Source organism: Diaporthe amygdali (genome assembly GCF_026229845.1).
Source record: "Diaporthe amygdali strain CAA958 chromosome Unknown NODE_2_length_3802984_cov_64_841326, whole genome shotgun sequence".
Classification (NCBI taxonomy): Eukaryota; Fungi; Ascomycota; class Sordariomycetes; order Diaporthales; family Diaporthaceae; genus Diaporthe; species Diaporthe amygdali.
In genome coordinates this window covers 2,069,265-2,081,643 of record NW_026517022.1, presented here as the reverse complement: position 1 = coordinate 2,081,643, position 12,379 = coordinate 2,069,265, and the positions used below count along the sequence as shown (strand labels likewise).

Below are 12,379 nucleotides of genomic sequence, written 5' to 3'. Positions count from 1 at the left end.
CTCGGCGATTCCCCCGCACTCAACCCTGTTCCCGGCCCCATTCTCTCCACGATCAGACACTCCACTCCCCCTGAGTCTGGTGTGGGTGGGTGCGACGCGGTGCGCTGCCGAGAGAGGCTTCGTCTACATCCGGTATCTCCGCCTTTCAACGTCAACTGTCTTTGCAGTGCTGCCAGCTTGCCCAGCTACAAGCAATGGTTCCCACAAGTGATACATTTGGAAGCGCGAGACATCACCAGCACCCATGATTGGGATCTGAATCTACAGTCATGAAAATGCCATCTTTGCATTTTGAGCATTCCGGTCTTCTCGAGAACCTCCAGATCTGAACCGTGGTCCAGTGCTCCAGTGCATCGACTCCCGGCCTCCCGTGACCTGCCCAGCAATCGCGAACCTTGATCTTGGCCCATTTTACTGTCGAACTTTGGCACGATCTTTCTAATTGCGGTTCTCCTGGTCTTCTAACTCACGAGATCTTCTTTAGTGTGGTCGCAAGAATTTCCGAGTTGCAAAACACAGAAGGCTTCCTCTTCCGGCTGGCTGGCTCACATTGCGTCCCATCGCCTTGTCCCACAATGCCCCATACTCTCCCGTCTGGTCATTACAGGCTGCTGTAAAGATATGCTGTCGTGTTCTTCCAGATTAGCCGTCTTTTTCTCTTCGCAAATCACCATGAGTATCAGTCACAGACCGTATCTACTTGCTCCCCAAACAACGGTCCCGTATCGACGGTGTGACGCATCTGTGATGGCCTATGAGACGAGCAAGCGATCATAGTTGCTTGTTTGCATTTTCCAGACGTTTTAATTGCTCATAGCTGCAGAAATATGCGCTCAAAACAGATAATGATCAAGACATATATAAAGTGCGACCTCCTGGTCAAGGCTCAACTTTGAAAGGGGCCTTGGTGTGCGTGGATGTTGGCTTGCCCTCAAATCTCAACCTTTACAATGTTTTCTCTTTCAAAGAGATCAGAATTATAAACAGAATTCATCGATGCCGACTGAAAGATTAGGATGACAAGAGTCCTTCTGAACGCAGGCCCTCTACCCAGCTCTGAATGCTAACGCCCTTCTTTCTCTTAGAGAGAGGCAGAGAGAGAGAGAGAGAGAGCCCGTGAATAGCATCGTCCAGTGACCAAACATCCGAGACGCTAATTGCGCCACGTGTTCAAGTATTCAGCGTTTGTCTACTTCTCATATCGTGACTTATCGGGCGCCTCACAAGTGCTCATCATGACTTCTGTTCATCTCAAATCTGTCAAACGCTCCGTTCTTTCCCGCTGAGGCAGAAAGCACGTGAATGAAATCGCCCAATTACCAACCACCTGGGCACCTAAAGGATAATTGCCACATGTTCAGCCGATTTGTGTCGTTGCTCCTCGTGTCATGCCCTCCTGGGGGCTTCACAGATGCTCGTCCTGCCTATATTTCGCTCGTCCCAGGTCTCGTTTGCCCCGTCCCTCAACCACCACATCGTTACTTCCTTCAGGTCAAAGATGACTGTGAATAGCATCGACCAGTGACGCTGAAGGGTGCCAGGTGCAACGTGTTCTTTTTGACTCTGTCTGTCTCTCTGTTTTTGCAATTGCACACCCAGCTCTCCTTCGTCCCATCTTGCTCGTCCCATCTCTGAATACAGACAACGCTCTTGCTTCTAAAGAAAAGCTCTCTGAGCAATATTCCCCAGTGACCAACCAGTAAAGACGCTAGCGCTAACGGGATTGTGCCCTCTGAGGAGTTGCACTGTCTGGAAGCTGCTGCCAACAGCTCCAGCCCCCAGTTCTCCCATCTGAACATGCCCACACACAGAGTACATCTATCAGACACCCTTCATAAGTCCTTTCCCTAGTTGATCCGGTGGAGAGATACATATAGTGGTCCGTGTGTCGTGTTCACGCTAGCGTAATCCGGGCCCCTGCCCCTTACGCCTTCCTTCACCTTGGGAAGGCACGCCTCATCGTTGGAAAGAGCAGCAAAGCAACTTCTCAACCTTCTTTGGCAGGCACAGGGAATCACTGCACCCAGTGACGCATTACTTCTCTTCCAGTCTTGTCTGGAAGTCAAGCAGCTCATAATCTTCTCAACCTACCTCCTTCAACACTCCCCGGGGAATATCTCCGTAGTCGCACCTCCTTCCCAGCAGCCCACACAGCACTCTCATTGCACACCGTTTGACAACATTCAGAGAGTACCTTCGTTATCCCACCACTCTCAGCACATTCAGAGGAGCACTTCGTCCGATATCACTTGACTACAGTGGGAAGCCACTCAACTCACCTTGCCGCCGGCAAAGTTTTCAAGTCTTGACCTCTCGACAAGCGATATCACTTACCTTCCCTTTCTTCCTCCTTGTTTGGTGCCAACAGACACTTGAGGGCATCACCTTACCGGTCGCATTCACGTTCCCCCAGTTCCCCATCCTCGAGACATCTTCAAGATCAAGCCCGACCAAGATCATTCCCGACCGAGACCATCCCTGATCACTGGCCCTGCCTTCTATTCCTGAACATCGTCAAATCCGTGAGTGCATCTTGAACCCTGTTTTGCTGGTCCACTTCCAAACGGAAGCCTCCCCAGCCGTTTTCCCCAAACCTCACAACACTCTTCACATATACAAGATTCCCAATCGGCATCCGTCGCACCTTCCTTTGAGCCTCACGGCATTCTTCAAGTACAAGATCTCAACCGACAAACCTTTCGTAGCTTCGCTTGAGTCTACCGGCGTTGTTCACGTACAAGTTTTCCCACCGACGGGTCCTTAACATCCTCCCCTGAACCTAACGACATTCTTCACGTACAGCGTCCCGGCGGATCACAACCTCGCGGCTGCAATTGAACCTACGGGTGTTCTTCACGTACAAAGTTCTCGACCAAGACTCCCTTCACAGACCCATTTGAACCTCACGCCACTTATCACGCAACCGCACCACCAAGTCTACAAGGTCGCACTTGCACCTCATACCTACGTGGACTCGGTAGGACTTACCCACACGCCCCGGGGAAACTCCATTCTTTACAAAGACCGCCCATCGAACCTGCCTATTTGGTGAGTACCTTTATATTTACTACTACCTTCTTTCTTTCATGTTGTATCATTTGGCCACACCTTGAGCACTTGAATATTTGCTGCTGCTGCCCTTTCTGTTTCGTTTGTTGTTTGATATCCCCCAGAATGTCATACCCAAACCTTCACAAGTCTGTGCAAGACTACCTTGCGGTCTGCGTGGACTCCTCTCCAATGTTACAAACCTCAGAATGTTCCGTTTGCTTCGTGTCCATGATTGACCCGACTCCTGCACATTTAAAAACTTCATTCATGAAGTATCACGCATGGCAGATTTGGACGCACAAAAGATCACTCTCACTGAACATTTCTGGTACCTTTGTCGTTATCTTGAGCACTATTAATCAGGCACAAACCTTCCACCTTCCTTCCTCTGCTCTCCAGTCTCTGTTACCTTCTCTCTAGGCTTCATCAGGGTTGGGTCAACTCTTCTGCACAGCCTTGTGTCTAGGAAAAAGACACTGTTCAATTCTTGACCGATTCTGCTTCCACTTTCTTCTCACTGCATCAAGACACACATGCCAAGTGTCTCTGTGCATTTCATCATATCCTCGATTACTTATGCCTATGGCCTTGTACTATTGAACTTGAGAACAAAGTTTTGAGACAACAGATTCTCTCTTACTTCAACTGCCCCTTGTCATTGTTTCCATCGCTCAACTAACAAGTCCTGGGATATCGATCTTCAATCGAGCACCTACTAATACATATATATCAAAATTCCAGAATTCACAGATATCCGCACAAACCATGTCTTCTCAGGTCAGGATTAATAAGTTCTTTCCGAGCTCCAAGGTCACCAGGTCTAGCGTGGCGGCACTTTCCGCTGCGGCGCCTTTGACTGCGGCGCCTTCAGCTACGGCTCCTTCGGCTACGACGACTTCGGTTACGACACGTGCTTCTCGAAAGCGTGCGGCATCCCAGGCATCCCAGGCATTCCAGTCTGAGCCAGCCCAGAAGCGTTCACGAGCCAGCGACGATGTCATAGGAGATGATCCGGCATCTGCCCTCTCGACTGACGAAGTTGCTAAAACCGAGCCAGATTTTCCTGATGGCCCACCAACTGTCTGGGCGATGACACGGTCAGGCCTCTGTGACTCGCAGAAGCTCTACAGGTCACACAATGCCGGCGCCTACACGAAAGACAAGAAGCTCTTCTCTTTGTACATCAACAAGTACTCCGAGCCTCGAGACTTCCTCGGCCGTACCAAGCTGATCACCTGCGCGTAAGTATTCCTCACTGGCTTCATAGCGTTGCTTGTGCTGACTCCTACACAGCGGCGGTGGTCGTGAGCAGCAGGACGGGAAGGGTCCTTGGGTTCGCAACAACACTAAGCCGACCATGGTCGAGTCCTGGGAGGCTGCAGTGGACACTCCGGTTGTCATCATCATAGGTGGGTCTCACATATCTTTCCTTGGCATGAATCATACTAATTCAATGGTATCTAGGCAAAGATCACCCTGACTTTGCGAACCTCATCTTGCCGAAGGATGTGCGTGATCATGGAGCCTTTGTGGAGCTGGCCACGTTCATGGTTACGAAGATTTGGAAAGAGATGGTGAAGCCTGAGAGTGTTCGGGAGCCTTACCAAGTCTGGAAAGTCATGCTTCAGACCATGGACCCTGCTTCGAAGCCATGGTATTGGAAGGACGACAACCAACATGACGCCACTCTCGAGAATTCTCTCGATGAAGAGAACAATGCCAATGACAGCGACGACACCCAAGAGACTACTAATGTCCTTGAGGAGACGTCATGCACTAGCTGCGGAAAAGTAGGCCCAAAGATCTTCGACAACGCGCCTTGGGTCTGTCTGGAGGATGGATGCAAAGAGTTTTTCCAGGTCGCCGGCAACATGTTGAGTCAAATTGGTGATGACAACAAGGAGCTGCGGTACTCAAAGGACTTCATCAACCACATCACCACTTATGAGAATCTTCTGAACATTCCCACCATGTTTCAGCCACTTCCAGAGGCTTTGATTGAGGGTGGGGAGAATTACGGCACGGAGAAGGCTCTTCGTGGAGGCATGACGTGCCCCAAGTGCCGATGCTGCACCTCCCGAAAGTACTGGGACAGATTGGCGTGTTGTAACTGTGGCTTTGAGTACAACGCAGCCCCTCTCCCATACCCCTTGAACAAAGTCGAGGAGGAGAACAAGGCACACACACTCAAGCTTCAAGCCAAGAACGCCGGCCTGCGTGAAGATGGTGTGACCATCAAGCAGAATGAAGATTATGTGGACCTATTCGTCGAGAACGATGAAGACGGCATGTCCACTCGATTCATCTACATGATCAAGAATGCTCGTTGGGAACTGATTGGAAGCTTTGTGGTTGAGCGGCCCAGTGATGCTGCAAAGAAAGCCTCAGGCGGTGCCAATGAGCTTTACACAGGCATTGAGGCTGCGGGCAGTAACATGCATTTTCAGCGAAACCCTGCTCGCTGTCCAGGAAGTAAGTCCCATACAAAGACCAAATTTCCCACTCAAATGTCTTTACTGACAATGTACAGGCACTAGCGAGACTCTGACCCGCCATTTTCAGTCCAACTTTGTGAGTTGTTCAAATTGTAGATACTATTGTATATCATACTAACGATATCAAGGGAGCTCTTTATGACTTTGGCGTCAAGAACATCGCCACAAAGCCGTTCAATGATGCTCCTGATGTAGTCCTGCAGTCACTTGTTTATCTGAAGCATTTTGGAGAGAAAGCACTGAAGAGCTCTCAGCTCATGGTTACCAGAAAAGACTATCGGCCCATTGCGGGCTCCACTATTCACACGCCACAGAAGCCCTTCAACGAGTTGCTAGCTCTGGCATACCGCGAGACTGACAAGATCAATGTAAGTTGGCTACAGTGATCCTCCTAGGTGAAAATTCAGCGCTAATGTAGCAACAAAGTGGCATGATGATGGTGAGGACCAGTTGACGGGCGTGATAAGCACGGCCTCTTTCGGATCACCCGGAAGGATGGCACTACGGTTCAAGAAGGGCGAGACTATTCTCGAAGTGCAGCTGCGACACGGAGACGTTGCCACCATGTGTGACACCCGCCTCCAAGCTCTCACTGATGTAGGTTGCCCATCCAATAGGTTTGAATGGTTGATGTCTCTGCTAACGGAAAGCGAAGCACACTGTGATCCCCGAGGGCATCCGTCGATATGCAATGACTAGCCGCACCATCAATTTCGACCACTACAGACAGCCGAAGCAGAAGGCTAAGCTGGTTCAGAGAGGCCTGACCATTGAGAAGATGGAGGAGGCAGCACAGTTTCCGGACCGCGCTATGAGTTTCGCATACAACGGCACAACTTTGGGAAGCCAGCAGGAGGATGCTGCTTAGAAGTGGACGCACAGCAATCCCTGTCTGCGCTCCATCACGCAGACACACCTTTTGCCATCAGCGGAGTTCCGGCCAAAAGTGGTGAGATGGATCTAAGGAATCGGCCAGCACAAAACGACTCGTCACATTGAGTGGCTTGTTTATTTGGGAGGTTTGTAAAATACGGAAACCAAAAATATGGGGATTTTGGGGCAGCAATTTGTCTCGGACACGGAGGCGGTCATCTTGAGACTTGAGGGCCTTTGGTTTCGGGATTTTGCGGATTTATCAGCTGAAATTCGCTACATTCAGCTCTTTTCTCGGCGGAGAAGTTGAGATGATCTGGGTTGCTCCATGGTGGTGTGATGGCAGGTCTTCGGCGTCCTAGATGCTCTGGATCTGCTGTGTCTTTAGCTGGGTAAGTGGGCATATTGACATTTGGCTGCCATGGTTTGGTCCTTTGGGATCAAAGCATGATAGTTCTCACAGGTAGCTCAAGGACAGCATTGAGATCAGTGGGGGATATTCTTAGCTTTCATAGGAGCCCCATAAGAAAAAGGAAAGCACATTTTTGGAGCCAACTACATGCATACCACGGCACAGCCTTGCTGAACCTCGGTGGACTGTCTTGACCTCTTGCTTTGCTATTGTCTCAAGTTAAGTAGCTATTTACCATGCCCCCTTTCCTGAGACTAGGAGCACTGTACTTCCCAGCTGCCTACGCAGATCCTCCTTCTCCACATCATGGGTATCCTCAACCTCTCCCCACTTGCCCGTCTGCCAATCCACCTCTAGGCTGGCCGCCTTGGCCGCCTCCTCGATGCCAAACGTCCTCTTACTACTCTTACTTGTCCCAGATACATCCCTCACAGCACGCCCGGCACTACCTTCGCTCCACTCTACCACCAGCCTTGCCGCGCCCAACAAGCTCTTGCCGGCGAGAGCCGCCCTCTCCAACCCAGCCAGGTCCCAGGCTTCCAGGCCCATCACCCATCCCTGGATGACCTCCCTCACGCCAGGCTTCTGCTGTCTGGGCATTAGCAGCCCCTCATCTAGCACGGGCTCGATCTCCACGCCGGGCCAGACGTGCGTGCTCAAGTACCCAATGACCTCGCCGGCCGTGCGCTCCTGCAGCTCCCGCAGGGGCGTCTCTTCCGGTGAGAGGGGCTCGGCCGGCGGCGCCCAACACAGCAGCGAGTCGGTGTCGAGGTAGCGCAGGAGGGTGTCGGCCACGGCGGTACGGATCGGGGCGAAGCCGCCCGATGACGATGACGGTGAGCCCGCGTGTTTGGCATCATCCTCAGCGATGTCCAGCGCGCGGCACACGAGCGACGTCAGCGGGATCAGGTGGTTCTTGGTCGCCTGCTGGGCTGAGGTGAGAAGGTCCCACTCCAGCGCGAGGGCGTGCGCCAGGTACGGTTTCGAGAGCGGCACGTTGACGATGGCCTTGGTCGTTGGGTGGCGCAGGGGCCGTGAGTCGAGGTAGATTTGGTAGGCGCCTGGAGAAGCAGCAAGCTCGTTAGCAATTCATGTCTGCGAAAGACAAAAGATGGCTTAGGGGATGTTAGGTGGATCTGCGCACCATCGACCTCTTTGACGTGGACGTCCTGCCAGAAGCGCTTCTTCAGCGGCGACTTCCCGGAGTTCTTGCCGCTGCTGGCGTCCCGGATCTCCTTTGCGTTCTTGAGCAGCTCGGCCTGCTTCCTCCTCCTCTCGACCTTGGCGTAGGGGTGTTCTGCGGCCGGCTGTGGGGGCTCCGGTGGAGGGCCGGTCGCGCAGAAGGGGGCAACGTTGGCTGGGTCGGCGGATGAGGAGTGGAGGGCCCTGCTGGCGATGGGGCGGGCTGCTACATAGCTGGATCGGCTGCAGACGAAGAGCCGCGGGATCGCCTGGCTGGCGAGCCTTGTGGGTGGCTTCATGTTGGGGGATATAGGTGGTGGATTGTGGTGGTCGAGGACCTTGATGATGCGATGAGACTCGGAGCTGTGGACTAGACACCGGGAGGTGGGACATTTTTCCAACGCCTTACAGGGGTAGCAGATCTGGGGCCGATCTGCAGGGGTCCTCGCTAAATGCCCGATTGGCTGGCCCCGCCAAATTGAAGGCATACCACATGCAGTCAACGCCTGCTTGAAACTTCAATCTACATCTCACGGAGCCTATTCCGCATTACATCTCCAATTTTACTATGCGTGTGTCTCTCAAGCGACTGGTCCAGGTAGATCTACCAGCATTAAGCAAGGACGAAGCCCGCCAGCTGCACTCAGAGCTTCTCAAGGAACAGGTGATCATGTCGTGGCTTACAGGCATTAGCTACACTTGGAGACTATCCAGCAGCACGAGACCTACAGCTGGGTCATTCTGTTTTATTTAACGTGGTGAGGCAGCTCTTGATTCCGGCTTCTGACGAGGTCAAGCAATGATTTGGATCACCGGCCCAAAAGTACGAAAGGCCTCGCTTCAATCTATCGTCAAGGGAATGACTTTGAGTAGGCCACACATATCAACAGGACTGTTTTCAACTCGTACTGCACTCATTCGCTCCCAAGGTAGCGTGACGTATTGAATGGGAGGTCTCCTTACGAGGCTTTGCTTAAATGGGCACTTTTGAGAGGCAGAGAGGATGACTCGTACGTCTTGCAACAATGTTTGATCTCAAGCTTCAACAATTGACCGTCATAGGCATTTACTGTCTACGGGATCTCAATCTAGTACACGCCAATGATCTCTCCGACAACGCTCCTGAAGATTCCGTTCGGGTCAAAATCCTCTCTCACGGCCTTGAATCTTGCAATGTGCTGTCGTGGTGTCAGCAAAGTCTGATGAGCTTTCGAAATGTACAGTACGCAACACTTACGTCTTGGTCCAGGTTCTTGACGGCCTGTGTAAGAACCTCCCTGGTGTTCTTTGTCCAGTGAGGCCTGCAGGGGAACTCGTTGATGAGTGTCTGCGACAGATTGTGATCTGCGGATGGTCAGTCTTCATTTGCCCACACATCCGAAGGGCCAACAATATCTCACAAAATGGCTCGTTGAAACGCAGGTGGTCACCGATGTTCGGCCTGAACGAGGGGAAGTCGAACATGATAGCCCCCCTGCTCCAGTCGGCCCCATCTGAAGTGCCGGTGGTCACCTGTCCGAGAAGGTCGAAATGCGGCTTGCCGAACTTGATGTTGATGCTGAGACAAAGCCCTTGCGTCAGTTCTTGAGTCGTGTTCCAAGAGTCCCCAGGTCCTGCTTACCCGCTTCGATACGTCGCAGTCATAACAATCAACTTCTCGTTCCACTGCGCGTCGAACAGCTCCCTCACCCTCTTCAGCATCTTGTTGGCAAGGGTAACGGGGAATGCCAACTCCAACGTGTAGCCACGGAGGTCGTAGTCCCACTCTGCCTTCTGATCCGGATATAGGCCGCCAATAAGGACGTCATCTAAGACATATTAGAATCTGCAGCAATTTTTTTGAGGAGTTACATAGAGGCTCCTGTGAGGAGAGAGATAATGAAAGAAAACCTGGACAGAATTCCACGCACAATTATAGCCTGTCACGGGCCAGGTTGTGATCTCCTCATTGGTGTCCTTCGTGTGGAAGTTAGGCTTCTCCCAGATACCAAAAAAGATTTCCTCGGCAAGCATGTTAGATGTCGCGAGGGCCTTTCCGGTGTTCAGGATGGAGATGGCAGCGGCGGCTTCGACTGCAGTCACGGAGAAGGTGGACTGGAGGCCGTTTTGGTTTGTGTCGTTTGGGCCGATGACATCGTAGTATCTCTGGTGAAACTTTCTCTTGTATGGCCCTGTGTTCTGTCAGCACTGCTCGCTGCTGAGTCTAAGGTCGTCCTTCTGGGGGTCCACGCAGGAACAGATGGAGCCCCTTAACGGAGGGAAGTACCTACACCACTTTCGGGTTGTCAGAACTATATCTCAACTAAAAGAAGGGGATGATTGACTTACCCAGAGATTTGCTGTCAGGTAGGGTGCTATCAGCGCTTCGATATCGCCATTGAGGACGTCGGCCTCATCGAGCCTTCACCTCGTCAGCCCACACACTCGCGGAAAGGTTGGTACAACCGCGACACTTACGTGTTCTGATTCGCATAGAGCACAGTCTCGGGGTAAATCTTCATCTTCAGCCTCGCGATGATGCCCAAAAGCCCCAACGAGGTCGACGCCGCAAGCCACTCGTCATTGGACTCGTCCCTCTCAACGGTCCTGATCTTGCCGGTGCCATCAATAATGTCTATCGACAACACGCCGCCCACCACCACGGCGTCCTCCCTCAGCGATGTTCGGTGGGCGCCCATGGCCACGCTACCGCCGAGGGAGATGTTCCAGTTGACAAGGCCGGTACCGATGTTGGCGCCACGTGCGTGGAGGTAGTCGGCGAGCTCGAAGAAAGTCACACCGCCCTCGACGACCACGGTGCCTGATTCGGCGCCCTCTGGGAGGTCGAAGTCGGAGATGTTGTTCACAAACTCTGTTCGGATGATCTCAGTTGGCAGGTCGGCACATTGTGTGTCATACCCTTCAAGTTTCTCTGTTAGCTTTCTACGTGGCTGGATTGTGTGACGTGTGGCTTCATGGCTTCATGCATCAATGCTTCACTTGAGACTCTTCCAACTTGGAGCTAGGCCATCCATCGAGGAAACCACAAGGAAGTATAATGATCCTCGGGTACGACTTACACATATGCCCCTTGCCTCCTGCACGAACCTGTGTACCTGAGGCAGCAGCGGCCTGGACGAGGGATACCACTATGAAAGTTCCCGGTCAGCCTCTTTCCGGAAGGTTTCTGAGTGGGTGATCCACCCAGATGTCTCAAACTCACTCTCGTCCACGCTCGTGGCGTTATGCACTGCCGTGACATTGTAGCAGGTGGGAAAGCCAGGGCCATCGAAGGAATCATATTCTATAGCCCTGACACCGCCCGCGAGAGCGAGTGCCACAGTGACGAGATTGTTCGAGGACCTCATTGCAGCGGCTGTCGAGCGACGGTTGGGTGCCCTCAGCACCTCAAGAGCCCGGTGCAAGCTGGGGACAGGTCCCAAGAAATAGTCGGGCCCGCGGGCATGGACATGACATTTTTCTCCATCGTCCCCAAGCAGCAGCAGCGTGACCTCGGGGCGAACAGCCCTCCTTCCCTATGTTTGCCAACGTGCCCGCGCTGGTGTCACATCAACCCACCCTCCCGCGTGACGAGCAGCCGCCCGCGGACGCCGCACCTGTCTTGCATCGCGGGTCCCTGACCTGCGCCTCGCAGCTGCACCCGGTGTGGCCCTCTCATGAGGAGTGCGGAGATGCCAAGGCGACCCCCTGACAGCGACAGGGAGAGGCCTGTGAGATGTCAGGACGGATTTGAGTTGCCTAATGCGGACGCGCTCGGGGTTGTCATTGGGCGGCTGTCTGGAACTTGGTACTGGGCCCCCTGACGAACCCAACGATTTCTTCTGATGTGAGGAGATGCGTGCCTGAATTTTTGGCGACCATGTGATTTGGGGCGGTTGTCGATCTGGTTCTCGTTGTTCCGAGGAACCCATAGGACGATGTAATCACAAGTATAGCCAGAAAAGGAATCTAGTATAGATGTACTATTTTTGACGAGACTCCTAGCTTTCCGAGAAATTGTGTTGCTCAACGTGCACACAATCATGCCGTACAATAGGCTCTATCTTTGCGGATGTAGCTTGTTTGCAATTCCTTTTAAGAAACCTCTGAAGCCTGGTCCTCGAATTTGCACATACGGTGTTCAGGTCTAAATCAACAGGACAGTCAAGCCCATGGATGAAAGGGGCTTGAGGAGCAAATACACATCCACCGTTGTCATTTTGAGCACTGCTGCGTCACAAGGTGACATGCCAAGAACTTCAAGCTCTGTGGAGCCATCAGTTCGAAAGAGCAGCAGAATATGACAGGTGGAGGAGTTGAAAACATAAGAATGAGATCGGCGGACGAGCTGGGAGAAGAGGGGTTTGGTACCACCAATGGTAACATC

At 52.6% G+C, this 12,379-nt stretch overlaps 2 protein-coding genes across 2 annotated transcripts; one reads left to right on the top strand and one right to left on the bottom strand.

The window, feature by feature from the left end:
- Positions 1 to 3,816: 3,816 nt before the first annotated feature.
- J7T55_011975 (uncharacterized protein) lies at positions 3,817 to 6,414 on the top strand (the record flags this gene model as incomplete). Its single annotated transcript, XM_053136816.1, has 7 exons — positions 3,817 to 4,292; positions 4,345 to 4,460; positions 4,516 to 5,523; positions 5,582 to 5,622; positions 5,675 to 5,914; positions 5,973 to 6,143; positions 6,202 to 6,414. The coding sequence occupies 7 exons, from the start codon at positions 3,817 to 3,819 to the stop codon at positions 6,412 to 6,414; spliced, it is 2,265 nt and encodes a 754-aa protein (XP_052999780.1).
- A 648-nt stretch (positions 6,415 to 7,062) lies between these two features.
- Positions 7,063 to 11,874, bottom strand: J7T55_011974 (fad fmn-containing dehydrogenase; the record flags this gene model as incomplete). Its single annotated transcript, XM_053136815.1, has 13 exons — positions 7,063 to 7,892; positions 7,976 to 8,376; positions 9,109 to 9,191; positions 9,251 to 9,357; positions 9,414 to 9,571; positions 9,635 to 9,821; positions 9,924 to 10,173; positions 10,342 to 10,414; positions 10,471 to 10,912; positions 11,073 to 11,141; positions 11,216 to 11,528; positions 11,610 to 11,721; positions 11,822 to 11,874. 13 exons carry the CDS (start codon positions 11,872 to 11,874, stop codon positions 7,063 to 7,065), a joined length of 3,078 nt encoding a protein of 1,025 aa, XP_052999779.1.
- Positions 11,875 to 12,379: the final 505 nt, after the last annotated feature.